The sequence below is a fragment of the Dipodomys merriami genome, unplaced genomic scaffold, assembly GCF_024711535.1.
Source record: "Dipodomys merriami isolate MVZ:Mamm:240054 unplaced genomic scaffold, mDipMer1.0.p SCAF_64, whole genome shotgun sequence".
In the NCBI taxonomy this organism is placed as follows: Eukaryota; Metazoa; Chordata; class Mammalia; order Rodentia; family Heteromyidae; genus Dipodomys; species Dipodomys merriami.
Window position 1 is genome coordinate 3353051 of NW_027206224.1, and position 22361 is coordinate 3375411.

Below are 22361 nucleotides of genomic sequence, written 5' to 3' on the forward strand. Positions count from 1 at the left end.
GTGGCGAGGAGCCGGGTAGTAGGCGGAGTTGCAGCCTAGGAGGCGGGGTCGAAGGAGGCGGGATAACGCAGGCGCAAACTGTGGGCAGCTGTGCCGGACGTTACCGCTCGCCGACGGCTGCTTGCTGTAGGAGAGAGGTCGTGAGTCCCCCGCGTCTGCACACCAGGCCACACACGTTTCGACGCACAGCCATCCTGCGGCCGCTCCGTAGGAGGGGCAAGGCCTCTCCAGGCAGCTCCAACTGGAGCCTGCTTCGCTGCCGACGTTTCATCATCTTAAACCCTGGAGGTCTTGGGCGCCTGTTTCTTGTCTACCCGTGGGAGAGGGAGGGGCTCTTCTAGTGTGTTAAGGCTGAGCTTTCGGCCTACATTCCCTGGGGTACCTTGAAACTACAAGGCAGCTAAGGCCTTTTCTGATGCCAAGTCAATTGTTCTACATCGGTCTCTGGATGCTCACAACCACCCTGAGATGTCATTTTACAGGAAAATGTAAGAGGCCCAGCCAGGTTAAAGACCCTGGTCTTTAACAAAGTTCCTTGGCACTAGGCAACAGAACTTAACTTCTTACCATGATACAGAACCCTCAAGATTTCTAGCAGGGGAGTTGGTGGTGGTGAAGATTGGGGAGGTCTTAGAGCTGATCTCAACCCAGTGTCTCCAGGTTCTTGTCACTAGAAGAGAAAGAATCCACAGACAAAAACAAAGTGAAGAATTCAAAGGAAGTTTATTTCAGAGCAGAAGCATACACTATCAAGGTGGGAGTGCATTTTTTATTTTATTTTTTATTTTTTTTGTCAGTCGTGGGGCTTGAATTCTGGGCTTGAACTCTGTCCCTGAGCTCTTCAGCTCAAGGCAAGAGCTCTACCACTTGAGCCACAGCGCCACTTCCGGCTTTCTGGTGGGTAAGTGGGGATAAGAGTCTCACAGACTTTCCTTCCCGGGCTGGCTTTAAACAATGATCCTCAGATCTCAGCCTTCTGAGTAGATAGGATTACAGGCATGAGCCACCAGCACCTGGCCAGTACATGATTCTTGAGACACGAATTGCTGGGTTTTGGATAACTCATTTACTGGAAAACTTAGGACCAGTATACACCAGTTTAGGGGAGGGAAGTAGAGAATTCTAAGACACATCAGGATTTTCCTGGAATAGGGCTTACATCCTCTTTATCCTTATCTCCCCCCCCCCCCATGTTATGGAGTCACATATAAGGGAATAGGCAACTTGCAAGATAAATGAGATGAAGCTTCCATATTTATAATAAAAGGACAATCAGTAGTCCTCATGGAGAACCCTGTTGGTCCCAGTTTGGAGTAGTGCTGATGAAATACAGCTCCACAGTTGCATCTGCTTTTAGCCACTCTGCAGTTTACCTCTTTTTTCCCCTATGCCCTATAGCCTACCTCAATGACATGCTAAATTCTCAAACTGACTTGATAGGACTGACTTGTAACATGGGAGACTATCAAAATTGGAAGTCACAACTGGGTGTGGGTGAGAATGCTGGTAATCATATGGCTACTGGGCAGGCTGAGATATGATTGTTGTTTTGTTTAGATTTTGCTGGTCTTGAGGCTTGAACTTGGCCTGGGCACTGTCCCGGAGCCTCTTTGTGCTTAAGGCTAGTTCTCTACCATTTGAGGCACTTCTGGCTTTTTCTCCATTTGAGCCACTTCTGGCTTTTTCTGAGTAGTGAAGAGTCTTATAGACTTTGCTACTCTGGCTGGTTTCCAACTATGATCCTCAGTTTTCAAACTCCTGAGTAGCTAGGATTACAGGCATGAACCACCAGTGCCTAGGCTATGATTATCAACTTGAAGCCAGTCCAGGTAGAGAAATCTGAGAGACTTGTCTCCAATTAACAAGTAAGAAGAAGTGGAAAGAAGATGTGTGGTTCAAGTAGTAAATCACCACTAAGAAGAGCTCTGAGCTAAGGAGAGTTCTGGGCTCTAGTTCAAGCCTTAGTACACACACACAAACACACACCAGTAATAAAGGCATAGGGCTGAGAGCATCTGCTTAGCGAGCTAAACACCCTGAGTTCAAACCCCAGTACCACAAAAATGTATTTTGAAGTCACTGCTACTGGCAGTTTCAAGAACAAAATAAGAGAATGTTCATTGCAGCATCATATGCCAAAATCACAGAATGAGGTCATTGAGGTTTCTGCAGGGAGGTGGCTAAATCCTCTGTGTGTAATAATACTGATTTAGAAACAAATGTATGGGAAGTGGCACTGTAGCTCAAGTGGTAGAGTGCTCGCCTTGAGCTGAGGGACAGCGCCCAGGCCCAGAGTTCAAGCCCCACGACCGACAAAAAAAAAAAAAAAAGAATCACAGACTTTTTTGCCAGGCGCCGGTGGCTCACGCCTGTAATCCTAGCTACTCAGGAGGCTGAGATCTGAGAATTGCGGTTCAAAGCCAGCCCGGGCAGGAAAGACCGTGAGACTCCTATCTCCAATAAACCACTAGAAAACCGAAAGTGGCGCTGTAGCTCAAGTGGTAGAGCGCTCGCCTTGAGCTGAAGAGCTGAGGGACAGCACCCAGGCCGAGTTCAAGCCCCATGACTGACAAAAAAAAAAGAAACAAATGTATGTCCCTATGTGGGAACTCCAAAAGAAAAAAAAAAGCTATGTGCAGAAGTGTATATAGAACAATCCATTTTCTTTGTAAAAAAATTAACCAAACCACAAAAGAACATTTCTTGAAAGACAAAAATATTTAACATACCTAACATGGCTGCAGGGCAGACATTTACTTGCACTGTGGCAAGCATGAAAGATATCTAGGAAAAGTTGGGTTGGGCATCTGTAAGTTCTATTGGTGGTGAGGAGTAATTTTAGTTAAGTGAACTTTAGACTGGAAATGACTTTTTAAGACACTCAGAATCTTATTTCTAGCAGAAAAGCAGGTGGGCTTGAATTGAAGTGAGAGAGTTTGGGTGGGAGAGGCAAGACAAAAAGCCAAAGGCCTCTGAATATAAAAGAGTAAAGTTTTTTTGTGTGTGTGTGTATGAGCATGTGTCAGTAGTAGGGCTTAAACTCAGGGTCTAGGCACTATCAGCTTTTTTTGCTAGCACTCTACCACTTCAGCCACAGCTCCACTTCTGGCCTGGGCTGGCTTCAAACTGGGATCCTCAGATGGCAGTTTTGAGTAGCTACAGACATAAGTTTCCAGTGCCTGGCCTGAAAAGGATTTGTTTGGATAAAGCAAAAACCCAGCCTTTAGGGTAGTCCTTTAAGTTTCCTGTTGGGTTAGGTCGAAGGAGGGGGTGGGGGGGGGGGGATAGGTTTCTGTGAATAGTATCAGACAAGTATCAGTTAAATGTAACGTACTCAAGTTTTTGTTAACAATGAGAGTGAGAGCTTTGGGATGTTGTTAAAGTAAGGTAGGGAGGCCAACCCAACAGAGTAGGCAGGAAGTACCTTAGAGGAGGTGGCCAACTCAAGACAATGTCTTCAATGGCCACACCTCAAAGTGAGAGAGATGATCAGAAATGAAGGACGAATGTCCTAATGAAGAATGTCCCCAAGTCATGGTAGCATACCACTCAGGTCAGTAGTTAAACCCAAACTTTTGAATCCTAGTTTTGATACTTAATAGCTTTGTCATGGGCAATTTCCTTGACTTTTCTTTATGGCTGTATCCTCAGATGTAAAAGGTATTATCTGTGCATGAAATGTTAAGTGTGCACTTCAAATGAATATATGTTTGACTTACAGGCAAATGGTATATTTAAAACATTTTAAAATTGAAGAGATGATAGAATCTATTGCCAGGATCTACCAATTGAACCATAAGGGAGGGAAAATGGGAGTAAAAACTAGTTTTGCCAGCCCATGTGGCTTACACCAATAAGCTTAGCTATTTAAGAGACTAAGACCTAATGGATTGAAGTTCAAAGCCTCACCAGAAAAAGTCTTCAAGATTCCAACTGCAATTAACAAGCAAAAAGCCAAGCTAGATGATATGGGTCAAGTGCTCACCAGCTGTGAGCAAGAAAGCTCGGCAAAATCATGAGGCTCTGAGTTCAAGCCCTGGTGCTGGTACACATCTGCATGTGTTCCAGCTCCAGTAGCTGCCTGGATGATATTAACACTCAGGAAAGTGGCTATGGGAGCTGTCATTGGAGGCCAAAAGAATGCTAATGCTAGGTAACTTGGAACACAGGACATGTAGCAGTCTTGAAAGCCAAAAACTCTCTCCATTGCTTACTAGGTATACATTCTACCACCAGACCCACACCTTCAGATCCTTGTTTTGAATGTGGCCAGCCTGAACCATGATCTGTCTTCAGAGCAGCTGGGACTAGTTGGGAGATGCAGGTGAGGTTTCTTGCTAACTTTCTTGCCTTGGTGGGCCTCAAACCTCCCAATCTCTGCTTCCTATGTAGCTGAGATACAGATGTGCACCACGATGTCTGGCCCAAACCTTTTTTGTCAGTCATGGGGCTTGAACTTGGCAGCTCTTCAGCTCAAGGCTAGCACCTACCAGTTGAGCCACAGTGCCACTTCCAGCTTTTTGTTTATGTGGTTCTGAGGAACTGAACCCAGGGGCTTATGTATGCTAGGCAAGCACTCTACCACTGAACCACCTTCCCAGCCCCTAGACCTTGTTTTTTTCTTTTGGTGGTGGTGGGGGAGGTTGGTCATGGGGCTTGAACTCTATCCCTCAGCTTTTCAGCTCAAGGCGAGCACTCTCCCTCATGAGCCACAGCCACTTCTGGTTTTCTGGTGGTTTATGGGAGATAAGAGTCTCATGGACTTTCCTGCCTGGGTTGGCTTTGAACCACAATCCTCAGACCTCAGCCTCCTGAGTAGCTAGGATTACAGGAGTGAGCCAGACCTTGTTTTTTGAGACAGGATTTCACTATGTATTCAAGAACTGGTCTCATACTTGTGATCCTTCTACTTCCTTTTTCCTAGTGCTAGGATTAGAAGCATGTACCATCACACCTAGCTTAAAATGTCATTTACAATGTGTGTGTATATTATAGGGATCAAACTCAGGGCGTCAACATGAGCTACGTAATGCATTACCACTGACAACCCAAGCCTTTTTTTTAATGCTTTTTTTTTTTTTTTTTTTGTAAAAATAGTGTACAGAGGGGTTAGTTACATGAGGAAGGTAATGAGTAATTTCCTATTGAGCGTTGTTTGTCCTTTGTTTATCCCCTACCATCCCTTCCCTACCCAAGCCCTGAAAGTTTTTCAAGCACCCTTTCCATCCAACTTTCAATCCCTCAATGACTTCCTGTTCCATCTTTAGCCATGGTTCAGATGTCACATGGCTGGCAAGGCCAGGCCAGTCCAGCACTGTTTGTGCCTCTCATTCTGGACTTTGCTGACCTTTTAGGGCTCATCTCACTGCTGCAATCCCCTTCCAATTCCATAGTACTGTCATACGCTGCTATTTCTCAAACTGGCTAAACTCCTGCCTGGCTAGCTACCTGAAATTCTTTGGTCATCTTTTCTCATTTGATCTGCCATCCTTCCAATCTCAGCTCCTATTCAACAATTCAGCAATTATTCCTACAACCAGACCAAGGCAGATATAGTCAACATGACCAGTATACCTAAAAGGTTGTTTCTGTTTGGGTCTGTTTTGGGGATGGAACAGGTTTTCTGAGGGCAAAGATCATGCATATTTGGGAGACTGAATGTATTTTTATTATTTCTTCTAAATGATCTTAGGGGTTAAAGAATGACTATTATTATTATATTATTGAGTCTAGGTCTCAGCATGTAGCCCAAGGCGCGTCTCAAACTCTTGCTTCATTATCCTAAGTACTGGTAGTACAGATGTGTATGTACTACTATAGCCACCTGCAATCAGGTTTTTTTTAAAAAAACTGTGATATCTACATTTATAGTCTTCTTTGGAATTGGTAGAAATGACCATTAGATGTCACTGTTGTTGCTTTCTTCTTTTATAAAGTAAAAGCTAGGATCAAAGAAAAGTTTAGAAGCAATAAAGTCACTTTTCATGTTCTAACTAGAACTAGGACAGCAATTGTCAGGTTTTGTCAATAAAGAACCAAGACCCTGTTTTCATTACACAGTTTATTGTGAAGGTAAATTAAACACACAACACACACTATGGCTAATGGTGGCAAAAGTAATCTTGTAGCTTAAGGCAAGTTTTAAAATGGAGATGAATTTAGAAAAGATGATGCAATGATGTAATTTCATTTAAATACAGACTATGAAAAAATATCAAATTGCATCAATAACTTAAAAAATGTAGTTTTCAAAGGCTTCACTACTAGAGAAAAAGGCTTATGATCTTAATGCCAGCATTAAGACAAGTAGTACAGTGCTAAATGATAGGAAGATTTCAATATTTACAGAAAGATGGCAACAGGAACACAATAGCAACTGATTTTATTTACTGATGGGCTGAAGCCCTCGAATAGAAGCAACAGAGAAGAATGTAGCAATAACATATTATTTTTTAAAAAAGTATGTGCAGAAGTCAAAAAACAAGGAGCCCTGTAATAAAAGTAACCTTACAACACCATTGTAAGGACCACTTAGAAGGTGATTCCCCATGGGAAATTAGGGCACTGAGTGTGTAAACATGTGAGCTGTACAACACCAAATACCAACCAAATTCATTTATAGGACTGTGTTACACAAGATCAACATGGCCTTTTATGATGCACTGTTTACAACAATTTAGACACACTCCTTACCATGCATGACTTCAAATATATAACAAATATTTTTATTCTGAGATACAGTTATCTGTTTAAGACTTGTAAGACCTATATACAATAAAAGTCACACCTCCTTCATCAATCAAGTATATTTATATGCTTTTTAAATGTAATGACCTTATTCAGACTTCATTTTCTGAACTGTCAGTTTTTCAAACTCTTTAAAATAATGCCATTCTATTATGATAAAATACACTTTTGCAAACATTTTTGCAAAAAATCCGTAAATGTAGTAGTAACATTTAATGAATTATTTACCATGAAAGGTATTTGTAAGGATGTGCCAAATGACTCAGCACTTTTTCCAGTCTTATATTTTAAAAAAAGTTGCAATTTGACAGTAAGCTTATTTAAAAATAATCTTACACTAATTAATCTCAAAAGGTGCTAATAAGTCCTTTTGCAAAATATCATCTATAACTCAATGTTTTCCCAGGACAATTAATGGAAGAAAATGTATCCTCTGAATAGATGAACATTTTCTAAGACTAATCTTTCTTCACCCAGTATTGTTTCTACAAAGGCATGCAAATATAAAATACACATAAAAGCAGCTATATTAAACATGATTTTAATATACCTTTGTAGCTGTCATCACTGTCTCCAGTTTAATATGCTGTAAAATACATGAAGAAGCTCCAGTATCCCTTTATTGATTGGTTAAAAAAAAAAATCCCTGAATAAAACAGAAGCCAGCCTGCGACTTCTTTTAGGCATTTCAGTAGAGTAGTATTATCTAGGAGAGTATCTCCACCCAAAGTCATGATTACAGAACAGAATTTAAAAAAAATCTAGGGCAGGCTAAAATTAATATCCAATTTAAAATTTTAATGTTTTAAAGGAAAGGTGCGGATTAGCATTTAAAAGGATACTGAAACCTTAACAACTGTAAACTTTGTTAGAAGGCTGTAGCAGACAGCTCTATGCTACTAGGTTTTTTAGGATGTAAATAATGCGAACATATCAACAATTTAAAAATGCTCTAGACTATAAAAACACAAAAGGAAATGAGGGGGGAAAAAAACCAAAACAAACCAAGAATGCCCTTCTAAAAATAAGCTGTATAACACATCTAACAGTATAAAAATGCAACTAAAGAAAACCCTTTGATAGAAATTTTAACTTCTTAAAAAAAAATGACATGAACTTTTAAATTAAAATGGAGGAAAAAAAAGCTTTACAAATGGATAGTTTCACTCATCTAAAATAATGCCAACAAGGTAAGCTTGCATAGAAAAAAATTTCAAATTATTACTGGCTACATGCTTTAAACATTAGAAATGCATGTATGATAATCATAGTGCAAAACCATGGCAGTTTGTGGTGTCTTTTACTGCCTTGGGTTGAGAAATTGACTGTGGTACCTCCAGCTATCACAGTTTCTGGTCTTATAATGAATTCTTTTCTGCCAACTAGAAACAATGAGTACATAAAGATGGGAAGCACATTTGCTGTGCTGTTAACGAAGTTTGAGATCATCACCACCACCTAAATTGGAACCAGGACTAGGGTCTTGCTGTCTTCTTGCCTGCAACAACAAAATCATAATGAAAGATTAGAAATAGGTTTGTAATAAAATATGCTACATATATAAAATAGATGACACAGTAACATGTAAGAAAAATCAGCAACCCACAATTTTCCAACTAATACCTCCCTACGTCACTGGAGACATACTTGTTGAAGTTTCCTTAAAACCAAGAATAGGGGCTGGGAAGGTAGCTCAGTGGTAGAGTGCTTGCCTTGCATGCATGAGGCCCTGGGTTCGATTCCTCAGCACCACATAAGCAAAAAAAGCCAGAAGTGGCACTGTGGCTCAAGTGGTAGAGTGCTAGCCTTGTTCTGAAGAGCTGAGGGACAGCGCCCAGGCCCAGAGTTCAGGCCCCACGACTGGCAAAAAAAACACACACACACACACAAAAAAAAAAAACCCTGAGAATAAAAATCATATGTTTGAAGGACTTTAACCTCACAATTGAAAAGCATAATGAATTCCATCTCTGGTTACTGAATTTTAGCTAGAAATCTCTAAATCAAAAAAATCTCACCGGAGTGCTGATGGTTCATGCCTGTGATCCTAGCTATTCGGGAGGCTCAGATTAGAATGGCAGTTGGGCCAGCCTGGGCTTTCATAAGATGCCACATCACTGAAAGAAGCTAGGCATAGTGGTATGCACCTATCACTGCGCCAAGATGGGAAACCTAAGAGAGGTGAATAGTGATCCAGGTGTGTGCCTGGGGAAGAAATGAAAAGTAACTCTGTCCCAAAAGTAACCAGTGTAAAAGGGGAATAGCACTAGTGTCTTCTTAACAAGTATGAGGGTCCTGAGTTCAAATCCCAGTATAGAAAAAAGGAAAATAAACAAAATCTGGAATTGAATATGTAACTCAGTGGCAGAACACCTGATACACAAGGCACCACATTCAATCCTCAGCACTACTGAGACATTAATTCACAAGTCTTACAAGACATCTACCCCATTTAAAATGTACAATTCAGTCAGGTGCTGGTGGCTTGCACCTGTAATCCTAACTATTCCAGTAGGCTGAGATCTGAGGATCAAGGTTCAAAGCCAGCTCAGATATATAAAGCCTTGAAACTCTCATCTCCAATTAGCCAGCAAAAGGCCAGAAGTAGAGCTGTGGCTCAAGTGGTAAAGCACTATCCTTGAGCAAAAAAGTTCAGGAACAGTATCACTCAGGCCCTGAGTTCAAGCCCCAAGACCGGCACAAAGTACAATTCAAAGGTGGTCATTTACTTTGAAACAAAATTTAACATTAACTTCTTTAATCTTCCTTATAAACTTCCTTATAAACTTATTTTTTTTTCTGGAAGATTTTAACTACTTTTGTTAGCAGATTTCACACTAAATTTTAGCATATTTCTTTTCCTTCTGTCTGCCTATCCATCCCCTCTCTCCTAGTCTTTCATGGGGCTTGAACTCAGGGTCTTGGTACTGTCCCAGAGCGATTTTGCTCAAGGCTAGCATTTTACCACTTTTGAATCACAGCTCCACTTCTGGTTTTTCTGGTGGTTAATTAGAGGTAAGAGTCTCACAGATTTTCCTGCCTGGGCTGACTTTGAATCACAATGCTCAGATCTCAGCCTCTTGAGTAGCTAGGCCTACAGGCATTAGCCATCAGAGTGCCTGGCATGTCTTTGTTTTTTTGTACTGAGGTTTTAAATTAGGGTCTCATATTTGCTGGTGAGGTGCTCTTTCAATTTGATCCATGTACTCATCCCCAGCCCTTCTATTTGTTTTAGTTATTTTTCAGGTAGAGTCTCCCACTTTTTGTCAAGGACTGCCCTCAGAACTCAGTCCTCCTACCTATACCTTCTGCATAGCTGGGATTATAGGTATGTGCTTATAACATTCCTTTCAATTAAATACTCATTGTCACAGATGAAGAAAGAGCAATGGAAGCATATACATAAGAAAAACAAATTGTGTTCCATACAAATCAATGCTAAGTGTGGTGTAAAGACAAATCAATTCTCCTGAATCAGAGATTATAAGCATATAGTTTCAGTCAATGAAGGTTAGAAAAAGGTTGAGCAATGAAGAATCACTGAGAGAAAAAAAAATCAATGCTACTCATATATTTATAAATCACTGCTAACCTACACATAATACTTCAATGGAAAAAGTAGTTCAGCTTTAATTTTCAACTTATATTAATAATAGGATAATTCCAAATGGGTGACAAAGAACAGTCACCAGCAGCAGTTAAGTTTTCTTTTACTTGTCATGCCAATGGAGAATAGGTGTAGGCTGTAGGTTTCATTTTTTTTTTTTTAGTAGTCCTGAAGTAAAATGTTTTATTTTTGATACAAGCATAAACAGTATGGGGAGGGGGAGGGTTTTGCTTTTTTTTTGGTTGGTCCTGGGGCTTGAACTCTGGGCCTGGGTGCTGTCCCTCAGCTCTTCAGCTCAAGGCAAGCACTCTACCTCTTGAGCCACAGCGCAACTTCCGGTTTTCTAGTGGTTTATTGGAGATCAGAGTCTCACGGACTTTTCTGCCTGGGCTGGCTTTGAACAATGATCCTCAGATCTCAGCCTCCTGAGTAGCTAGGATTACAACAGGTGTGAGCCACCAGCTCCCAGCTTGCTATTTCTTTTCTTGGTGTGTGTGTGGTATTGGGGGGCTTGAAGTCAGGAGGGCTTGGACTGTCCACCTACAACTTGAGCCACATCTCTAGTTCTGGCTTTTTGGCAGTTAACTAGAAATAACTCTCAGAATTTCTTGTCCAGACTGGCTACAAATCTCAATTCTATAGGTCTTAGCCTCCTAAGTAGCTAGATTATAGGCATGAGCCACTTGGGACCCAGCTTGCTATTTATTTATGCTTTTAGTTTTTATTTATTTACTTTGTGAAGCAGGGACTAAGGAAAATGTGAGGGTAGATCCTGTGATGGAGGATGAAGAATTGTAACAAAACCAGAAGGAAAAATCTGATCAGTGTAATGGGTGCAGAAGAGCTGGGAAGAAATAATGCTAGAAGGTAGATACATGAAGATAAATATATGGGCTGCCTGTGAAGGAGACAAATACAGAATAGATTTAGCTTTAGTGAAAAAGCTTCCAGAAGCAATTCTACAACTGGGTGAGCTGCCTTGAAAAATCAGTGATCCCTCTTTAGCAGTTACTAATGCAGACTGATGTTTTAGAAGGAATTCCTGTATGGGTAATGAGCTAGACTAAAAGATAACAAATCAGTTTTCTGAATTCCATCACCCTCAATCTTCTCATATTCCTAGGATGACAGACATGGCTCACTATAGCCAGTTGTTGATTTTGAAGTGATCTTGAAAACTTTTTTTGGCCATCTGGCCTCAAACTATTGTCCTCTCAATCTTAGCCTCCCAAGCAGCTAGGATTACAGGTGTGAGCCTGACTCATCTTAAGAAATTGTAACATGCCTAACTTATATAACTTTTTTTTTTTTTTTTTTTTTTTGCCAGTCCTGGGGTTTGAACTTTAGGCCTGACCACTGTCCCTGAGCTTCTTCTGCTCAAGGCTAGTGCTCCACCACTTGAGGCACTTAGATGAGAATCTCACAGACTTTCCTGCTTGGGCTGGCTTCAAACCGGGATCCTCAGATCTCAGCCTCCTAAATTGATAGGATTACAGGCTTGAGGCACCGGTGCCCAGCTCCTATAGAACTTTTAACATAGCTTTACAAGTTAAAAAAGAAAAACATTATACCCTGCATATAGGACATTTTTGTAAATGAAAACAAAGGTAAAATAAAGTAACTTTATAGCTCTTAAGATAGAAAGCAAACCAAGACTGTTAGTATTGGAATAGACTTAGTATCCTTTTCTTCCCTCCTGAATCTTCTTCCAGTTCATTCTCATCTACTACATTTTATTAAGCACATTCAGAAAACACAAGTACAAACATTCTGATGCTGATTTTTTTCTTACACAAGAATGAATAATTGGTAAAGTTAAATGAATTAAACACTAAAGTGTTTGGGAATTTAAAATAAATATAGGCTGAATTTTTTTTTTTGCCTTTGGACCACACAGAACAGAAGGCTCCAAAAACATGCAAAACACAAACATAAAAGCCACATAAAGCTTTTTGACTGTTTTTATTTCCAAATAGTTTCTGCTAAAAATCTGCCTGGTTTGCTGAATTGTATTAAAACAACTCCAAGTAGAATATGCAGTAATTATTTACCCATTCTCCAACATTAAAAAACAACCATGTATATGCTAACACTTTATAATCTCTTTCAGTACCTTGTTACCTTGTAGGTGAATTAGGGACAATAGTGCTCTACTACAGTTTAGGTCAAGAAGCCAGTCAAGCTCTTAGTAGTCTCTAGAAACAGGTAAAGTACTAGATGCTATCAGACAAAGAGGTACCTTTCCAATTCATCCATGACTAGAGCACTAGCTATGTCCCATATTAACCTTGATCTTTCTGCACAAGAGTCAAAGAAAGAAACTAAAGGAAGACAGTTGATTACAAAGATTTGTTGTTGTTGGTTTTTTTTTGGGTCTGGTCTTGGGGCCTGAACTCTGGGCCTGGGTGTTGTCCCTCAGCTCTTCAGCTCAAGGCTAGCACTCTACCACTTCAGCCACAGCACCACTTCCAGCTTTTTTCTTTTTTGCTTATGTGGTGCTGAGGAATCGAACCCAGGGCCTCAGGCATGCAAGGCAAGCGCTCTACCACTGAGCCACCTTCCCAGCCCCGATTACAAAGATTTGTATACTACAGAGAACTGCCAGAGGAGACAAGACAATGTTTTCCAGTTTAGGAAGGCCTCCTAGGACAGAAAAAGCAAAGGCTACTAAATGTGGCAACCAACAGGAATAAGGAATTGTTACATCTATCTGTGGTTACTTAGTAAAGACTGTTTTTTGTATACCAGTACTAGAGCCTCTCAATCAGGTTTTTACTCACAGCTGGTGCTTTAGCATTTGAATCACGCCTTCAGACCAAGCTTTTTGCTGGCAAATTGGAGATAGACTCTCTCATACTTTTCTGCCCTGGCTAGCTTCAAATCTTGATCCTCCAAGTCTCAGTCTTCTAAATAGCTAGAATATGAGCCACCAGGACCTGGCCAGACTTTGTAAACTAAAATTTTTAATGAAAGTACAGAAAAGTATACAAACTATTAAGTAAATAACTTGAATTTTCACCAATTAACTTACTCCCTAGGCCCCCACACTGATAAGTGTAACATTACCAGAAAGTGGAAGGGTCTATTAGTATTTCACGCCCCACCCTCACCCCCCATCACTACTTAACCCTGAAGAATTGCTATCAGAAACCCCTAACAGCCAAGAAAAGGTTGAAATACATTGATTGTTTTGAAAAACAACAACAACCAACCAGTTTCCCAACCAAAAAAAAGCAAAAATGTTCTTGGCAAAATGATTTTAATTTTACTAGGATATGACTTTTTACTGACATTGCAGGTATGCTATAAGCCAAATGCATGAGAAAGGGGGGATAGCAGTAGTTTTCACTGAGTGTTCATTGTAAGCACCAGATACTAATAAGCTAGGCAGCAACCTGTAAGGTGGGTTTTACACATGAGGTTCAAGGAGGACAAACATTTTCCCAATGTTGGTCCTAAGACACAAATGGTGGAACTAGTCTACAAAAGCAGGTATTCACCATTCCACATATCAAAGATACTCCCTGAAAACACTCCAGGGACTATAGACAGAAATAAAAATAATCCTACCCCTTGCCTTGACTAGAGCAGTGCCCCTTTATTTTATAACATTAAGGCTCTGTTTAAAATGTCAAATGAAGGAAGCTTTTTTTTTTTTTTTTTTTTTTTTTTTACTATTTTAAAAACAGTTTAGCAGGGAGCAGTGGCTCTCACCTGTAATCCTAGCTATTCAGGAGTCTAAGACCTGAGGACCACTGCTCCAAGTCAGCCAGGACAGACAAATAACCAACAAAAAGCTAGAAGTAGAGGTGTGACTCAGGCAGCAGGGTTCCAACCATGAGCAGACAAAGCTGAGCCAAGACACATGCAAACACAATAGTCTGTAAGCCAGATGAGTGTGATGTTATTCCCCTGCAATCTCAGCATTAGGGAGGCTGATGTAGGAGGATGATTTATGAGACTAGCCTGGGCAGCACAGTGAGATATGTCTCAACAAAACAAAATAAAAATAAAATAGGCTACATGCCAGAGACTACACATAGGAAGTCCTGGGAGTTTTCATTGGATTGGCTTCAGTTTTTTGTATTATCCTATCAAAGAGCAACTATGCACATTCAAACAAATATATTCCTCTTAAAAATACACACAGGGCAAGATAGTTTACACAGTACTCTGTGTATTTTGGGCTATCATTTTACTACATACCAGTGATTTAATAATATTTAGTTAAGATGACTAAAATAAATGTTTCTTCATTTCATTAATCTTTTATCTGCCAAATTGATGATAACCTGTAATTACAGTTTTTGTGTGGCAGTCCTAGGGCTTGAACTCAGGGTCTGTTGAACTCAGGTGCTGTTCCTGAGCATTTTTGCTCAAGGCTAGTGCTCAATCACTTGAACCACAGATCTATTTTTGGCATTTAGGTAGTTTACTGGAGAAAAAAAGAGTCTCCTAGACTTTTTTTCCTGGGCCGGGTTTGAACACCAATCCTCAGATCTCAGCTTCCTGAGCAGTTACTATTAAAGGCATGAGCCACTGGTACCTGGCTTGTAATTACTTTTGAGAAGTAAAGAAAATGCTGTACTACTGATATAACCTTTTCCTGGAAAACAGAAAAAAGAAATTAGAGTCCTATCATAAATGATAGAAAAAAATCCAAGATTTTACAGACAGCAGAATGGAAAGCTGTTCAAAGAGTTAAAAAAAATTTTGTTTTGTTCTTCTTTTTTTTTTTTTTTTTTACAGTCCTGAGGCTTGAACTCAGGGCCTGAGCACTGTCTCTGAGTTTCTTTTGCTCAAGGATAGCAAGTCTACCACCTGAGCCACAGCACTACTTCTGGCTTTTTCTGTTTATGTGGTACTGAGGAATTGAACCCAGGGTTTTATGCATGCTAGGCAAGCACTCTACCACTAAGCCACATTCCTAGCCTGTTCAAAGAGGGTTTTGTTTTTTTTTTGTAGTGGTGGTGGTGGGGTCAGTCATGGGGGTTGAACTCTGGGCCTGGGTGCTATCCCTCAGCTCTTCAGCTCAAGGCTAGCACTCTACCACTTGAGCCACAGCACCACTTCTGGTTTTCTGAGTGGTTTATTGGAGATGAGTCTTATAGCCTTTCCTGCCCGGGCTGGCTTTGAACCTCGATCCTCAGATCTCATCTTCCTAGTAGCTAGGATTACAGGCGTGAGCCACTGGTGTCCAGCTCTAAGTTATGTAACTGATTTTAGGTTAATGAAAGACATTGCTAAAAACTGAAATCTATACTTGGGAGTTCTGCTTCCTACTCTTTAAGACTTTACCACTTGAGCCCCAGTGCCACTTTTGGCTTTTTCTGAGTAATTTATTGGAAGTAAAGAGTCTCACAGACTTTCCTGTCTAGGCTCACTTCAAACTGTGATTCTCAGATTTCAGCCTCCTGAAAAGCTAAGATTAGAAAGGTGTGAGCCACTGGTGCCTGGCCTCCCTGCCTCCTCTTTTTTTTTTTCCCCCCTGTGCTAGTATGGGGGCTTGAACTTAGTATCTGGGCAATGTCCCTTTGCTTTTTTAATTCAAGGCTAGTGATCTATCACTTGAGCTACAGATCCTCTTCTGGCTTTTTGGTGGGCAACTGGAAATGAGTCTCACAGACTTTCCTGCCCAGGTTGGCTTCAAACTGTTATCTTTAGATCTCAGCCTCCCGAATAGTTCTAAATTTATATAAACATTATGAGCAGCACCATTACAATATGACAGGATTAGAGGTTATCCATATAGCAGTAGATATCCCTGAACCTCTGTGTTGCCAAATTCTCAGACTTCCAAACACTGGGTTACTGCCACCCACAAGTTACTGCTGTTCCCTGAGCCTTGTCTCTAGGCAGGCATCTGGACCACCTACTGGAACCTGGATTCTTTTTTCTATCTCAGCTTTCTCTATTCTAGTCTCTTGGCAGGTTTATTTTTCAGATTAATAAGCTGTATTAGTGAAGTCCTGGTCAAGAAACTATGGTTTAAGTTCTTATGTTTCCTTCTGTTAGTTAACTATTTAAAAGAGAACAGGTCAATTGTTCTGGGATTCTCATTTTCAACTGTTAGGAATGTGATTAGAAGATGCTTGAATTTCTGAAGATGAATTACAGGGAAGACATAATTTTTCTCCAGTTTTAGGAAAAAGATTAAACTGGGAGAAAATAAGCTGACATTATGAAATTTATGAAGAAGGAAAGAAGGGAGAAAGGCAGGACTTAAAGAGACATGGCTCAAGTAGGAGAGCACTTGGTAAATTCTATACCAGTACTGACCCCAACCCATTAAAAAAAAAAAAAAAAAAAAGGAAGAGGAAGGAGGGATCAAGCAAGCAAGCAGGGTATGGTGGCTCACACATGTAATCCTAGCCATTCCAGCAACTTGGGAAAGGTAAATAGGAAAACTGGTTCCATCTGGCCTAGACAAAAAAGACCTGATTTGAAAAATAAACCATATTCAAACAAGTAACAAGAACATAAAGGGCTGGAATGGGCTTAAGTAGAAGAGTGCCTGCCTAGCAAGCCCAAAGCCCAGTATAAGAAAAAAAGGAATGAAGCAAAATATATGCATGTACAAAGTGCCAAAAGACATGCAAACCCCAGATCTCTCTACATCATTGCCAGTTGTCCCTCTGGAGAAAGATTTTGGCCCCAATTTTCTACATGATAGCTTTCTAAGAGAACTGATGTTTCAAATCATTCCTCTAAAGGGACTAGAGGATCTTAAATCATTTATGAAAATTTAACTATGTTCTCTATGCTCTAGGTCATAATGCAGGGAAATTGCCTTGATACACTTTAGGGAACTAAAGTGCTCTTGTAAGCCAGGTAATTCAATTAACTGGAACCAGCACAGCTGTAGAGCTTTTAGCACTACAGAAGTATTTTAGAGCTATTATTTACTGTAGGCACGCACACCAATCACCATACTAAATGTTTTATAAGCATTTCCCATTTAATTCTAATAATTTCTATGAGGAAACTCAGGCTTAAGAGGAACTGGCAAGTGAGGAGCAGGAATGTGAAGTACTGAGAGCATGCTCTCAGTCACTGACAATCTAAAGGAACAATCTAGCAACAAATTACTTGACACCCCTGTCAAACCCAAAGTTTTATTTTTTTTGTGTGTCAGTTGTGGGACTTGAACTTCTTGGCCTGGGCGCTATCCCTCAGCTCTTCAGTTCAAGGTGAGCGCTTTACCACTTGAGCCACAACACTACTTCTGGTTTTCTGGTGGTAATTGGAGATAAGAGTCTCATAGACTTTCCTGCCTGGGTTGGCTTCGAACCCCAATCCTCAGATCTCAGCCTCCTGAGTAGCTAGGATTACAGGTGTGAGCTACCAGTGCCGGCTCCAAAGTATTTTTTAAATAACAAAACTGGAAGTTAAAAAATATCAAGCTAGAAAAAGTGAGTATAACCTTTTTAGAGATTAAGAAAATCAAACAACAATTTAGTCAGTTATCTAATTTTAGAAAGCAAAATACTTATGAAGACTTCTTAAGCAACTGTCCATTAATGTCATTCTTCATATAGATTTATTTCCTCCAGAAAGACTGACCTATGTTCTCCTAATTGGCAAGCTCCCTTACTTATTGATGTCTTTTGCAGAGCATACACTGTTACTCCTGCCTGGAAAAGTTTTCCCCAACTTGTCCAGTTGGCAAATGTACAATTCCTACAGATGTATTCTCCTAGGCAGACTCAAATATTCCTTTCTCTATATTGAACTAACTCCTTTTTGAGCCCACATTTGTACAGCAGCTGCTAAAAGACACTGCAATTACCTGTTTCTACATCCATTTTCTCCCAAGGACAGAAGCCAAATATTTTCATATATATACTCCAGTCCCTACCAGAATCCAGCACAACACAGTTGGGACACATTACTTATCCTGTAATTCTAGTTTGCAGATAGGCAGGAATAGTAAATTTTTCTTTTTTTTTTTTAATCCATTATGTAACTAAATAAACTCTAAGTAAAAACACTGTGATAAACAATGTGGCAAACACAAAAGTCAACAGACACATATATAATTGCTTCAATGCACTGTTCAATAAGAACACTAATAGGAAACTATAAAGTGAAAGGGCTGATTATGATGACAAAGACTGGGAATGGCTAGATGTTTAAACTACACCTTGATGAATGAGTAGAAAAATACATTTGAGGGGTAAGAGCATTGCTCAAGTAGTAGACTGCTTGCCTAGCAAGTGCAAGGCCCTGAGTTCAAACCCTAGTACTGCCAATGAGCAAACGAATGAATAAATAAACAGCTCAGGACATTTGCATCATACTGCTGAAATGCTCCCAAGTATAGCATTTAGTGAAATAAAGAAGAGTCTATACCAGAGTGCAAGTAGCATGAGAACAAAAGGTCACAAATATAGGCTAATAAATGTATATTGCACATTTAGAATTTAGTTTTACAGATGTAAGATGAGAGAAAACACCTTACAATTTGTTTTTTTTTTTTGGGTCTGGTCATGGGGCCTGAACTCTGGGCCTGGGCGCTGTCCCTCAGCTCTTAAGCTCAAGGCTAGCACTCTACCACTTGAGCCACAGCGCCACTTCCAGCTTTTTTTTCTTTCTGCTGATGTGGTGCTGAGGAATGGAACCCAGGGCCTCATGCATGCAAGGCAAGTGCTCTACCACTGAGCCAGGTTCCCAGACCAACACTACAATTTTGATCCTAAGAATTATAGTAGCCAGGCATCAGTGGCTTACACCTATAATCCTAGCTACAAACGAGACTGAGATTTGAGAATTGTGGTTCAAAACCAGTCCAGGCAGGAAAGTTATAAGACTTACCACCAACTAACTGGAAGTGGTGCTGTGGCTTAAAGTGGTACAGTGCTAGCCGTAAGCAAAAATTGCTCAGGGAGGAAGTGGCTCTGTGGCTCAAGTGGTAGAGTGCTTGCTTTGAGCTGAAGAGCTGAGGGACAGTGCTAAGGCCCAGAGTTCAAGCCCCACAACTGACCAAAAAAAAAAAACAAAAAATTACTCGGGGACAGCGCCCAAGCCCCATGATCAACAACAAAATCACCATCAAGGGAAGGGCTGGGAAGGTAGCTCAGGGTAAAGTGCTCACCTAGCATGCATGAAGCCCTGGGTTTGATTCCTCAGCACCACATAAACAGAAAAAGCCAGAAGCTGGGCTGGGAAGGTGGCTCAGTGGTAGAGTGCTTGCCTTGCATGCATGAGGCCCTGGGTTCTATTCCTCAGCACCACATAAGCAGAAAAAGGCCGGAAGTGGCACTGTGGCTCAAGTGGTAGGGTGTTAGCCTTGAGCTGAAGAGCTGAGGGACAGTGCCCAGGCCCAGAGTTCAAGCCCCACAACTGGCAAAAAACCCCCAAAAAACAACAACAAAAAAAACACCAGAAAAAGCCAGAAGTGGTGCTATGGCTCAAGTGCTAGCCTTGTGCAAAAGAAGCTCAGGGACAGTGCTGAGGCCCTGAGTTCAAGCCCCAGGACTGGCAACAAAATAAAACAAAACAATAACAAAATCACCATCAAGCTATACGTTCTGTTTGTGTCAATTCCTGAATCTGTATTTTACTTGTAATAAAAAGAAAAATGACCTATTAATTTCATGTTTTGAGTAGTTCATAATTAAGAGGTATTTACACCAGTATATTAAAAACATACCTTTTAAAATAAATAATTTAAGACCAATAGATGAGGAATTCATATACAACCTTAAAATTAAACTTCTTTACAACAATTACATTTAATATAAAGCAAACATATATAATATTTTTTAAAACAAAATTGTACTATTAAGAAAACATTATGTACAGACATCACAAACAGCCTGAGAGTTGGGGGAAAGTACTAACCAGTTACTGCCAGCAGCTGTGAAACTCTCACCTCCATTTCCTCCCGGTGAGAACGGTCTCTATCTTCAAATTCACGTGTCCTTCTCCGAGCCTCTTCAAAGGCTTGTTGTGCTAATGCATCCTCCTGCTGTCAGAATATATAAAACATCCATTTTGATGTTCATTTATAATTTAAGAGGAAATGGACAGCAATGTACTTCTCTTTTTTTTCTTTCTTTCTTTGTTTTCTGTTGGCCGTGGGGTTTGAACTCTGGGCCTGGGCGCTGTCCCTTAGCTCTTCAGCTCAAGACAAGCGCTCTACCACTTGAGCCACAGCACCACTTCGGCAGTGTATTCCTCAAGATATCAACACCAAAAAAATCTACACAACTGCTAGTGTTGGGAGTATTTTTTTTTTTTTTTTGAGTCAGTCGTGGGGCTTGAACTCTGGGCCTGGGAGCTGTTCCTGAACTCTTCAGCTCTAGGTAAGCGGTCTACCATTTGAGCCATAGTGCCACTTCTGGTTTTCTGGTGGTTAACTGGAGATAAAAGTCTCATGGATTTTCCTGTCCGGGCTGGCTTTGAACTATGATCCTCAGATCTCAGCCTCCTGAGTAGCTAGGATTGATTACAGGAGTGAGCCACCAGTGCCCCACTTGGGAGTATTTTTAATAAGAAAAGTTCAGTAGGGAATTTTCATGCTTTGTATTTCACCTTGGAAACAGTAGCCCCTACAAATTGTTATCTTCTTTCCTTACTTTATCCTACTCACCAAAATAACTTCCACCACCTCCTTTCTGTTCTAATGATGCACTTAAATTACCTTTAAGAACCAGGGCAGGGCTGGGAAGGTGGCTCAGTGGTAGAGCACTTGCCTTGCATGCATGAGGCCCTGGGTTCAATTCCTCAGCACCACATAAGCAAAAAGAAAAAAGCCAAAAGTGGCACTGTGGCTCAAGTGGTAGAGTGTTAGCCTTGAGCTGAAGAGCTGAGGGACAGTGCCCAGGCCCAGAGTTCAGGCCCCACAACCGAAAAGAAAAAAAAAAAAAAAAGAACCAGGGCAAGGTATCTCATTTCCCTAAGCCTCATGAAACTCATATGTAAAGTAGACATAGTAATACTTTACAATATATTGTAATACTTTACAATCTTGTTGTAAATTACATAAGACACAAAAAGTATTTAGGATATTACCCAGCAGCATTCAGTATGTGTTATTTTGCAAATATTTATGGATATACAAAAGCCCCTTATTTGACTTAGTATTCTGTATTTTTATAGTCTGTTCCACCAGCATTTATACTTGTATACCCACATACGAGCCAACATTTCCATCTTCATTGGCTTTTAAGTTCACTTCATTTTGTCCATCAAACATATGTCAGAGGCACCTGCAAAAGAATGCTGTTCCAGTTCCCAAGAGGCTATTAGTTGGAAATCAACTAGGACATTTCTGCTGACGTACAGTCCAATGGGACAGGTAGAAATAAACATAATTAACAAAGACAAAAAATTACCAACTATAGTTAAATGCAATAGAAGAAAATTTGAGGATAAAATGAGAATATAACATCAGTTGTGATCTAATTCCCTAAGAAAGTTATTAGCAACTGCTATGTATTGTAGTAATGGTCATGATTTTTCTTCATTAAAATAATTAAAAAGTATAATTGTTTCAGTAAAATAGGCAGGAATAATTCTGGTTCCAACTTCTGTCTTGTTCTTTTATAGTAAAAAAGGAGAAATGCAGTGAACAGAATTTGTACTCTAACAACTGGCAAAATTGGGAGAGACAATGAACAATTACCTGTATCATCGTGATCCTGTAATGTTATCTGTCAGCAATGTAACTTCTCCCTTTCAAGGACGTCATTTGCTAATAAAACTACATACTCACTCATGATGTAGACTAATGGCTATGGACAATGAACTCTACCCAGACTCAGGGGATGGTAGGAGTGTTTCCAATATTCTAGTTACTATGGCCACTTGACATACTACTCCGTTACTCCAAGGTGTATACAAAACCTTGGAAGCACAAAGTAGCCAGTTGGGAACAATATAAACCATAGTGGAAGCTGGGCATGGTGAAAGAAAAACTAAATGAAGAAGGACTAGAAGCACAGCTCAAGTGGTAGAACACCTGCCTAGAAAACAAGTCCTGAGTTCAATCACCAGCAATTCC

The 22361-nt window shown here is 40.3% G+C and overlaps 1 protein-coding gene and 1 long non-coding RNA gene across 7 annotated transcripts in view; one reads left to right on the top strand and one right to left on the bottom strand.

Annotated features, from left to right (window-relative positions):
* The first annotated feature begins 21 nt into the window (after positions 1 to 21).
* Positions 22 to 22077, top strand: LOC138815427 (uncharacterized). Of its 2 annotated transcripts, XR_011368319.1 has the most exons (4): positions 22 to 754; positions 4218 to 4324; positions 9983 to 10075; positions 21908 to 22077. It is a non-coding gene; the product is annotated as an uncharacterized lncRNA (long non-coding RNA). The 2 variants fall into 2 exon arrangements; XR_011368318.1 differs by lacking the exon at positions 9983 to 10075 and having other exon boundaries at positions 36 to 754.
* Positions 6047 to 22361, bottom strand: part of LOC138815426 (core-binding factor subunit beta) — a 49985-nt gene continuing 33670 nt past the window's right edge. For 2 of the 5 annotated variants that reach the window (XM_070004834.1, XM_070004832.1), the window contains 2 exons: positions 20198 to 20324; positions 6047 to 8245 (listed from right to left, as the gene is read on the bottom strand). In XM_070004834.1, the coding sequence (XP_069860935.1) occupies positions 8223 to 8245; positions 20198 to 20324 (150 nt within the window). In that variant the 3' untranslated portion in view covers positions 6047 to 8222. The remainder of the gene's footprint in view (positions 8246 to 20197; positions 20325 to 22361) is intronic. The other 3 variants (XM_070004833.1, XM_070004829.1, XM_070004831.1) reach the window with 2 other exon arrangements.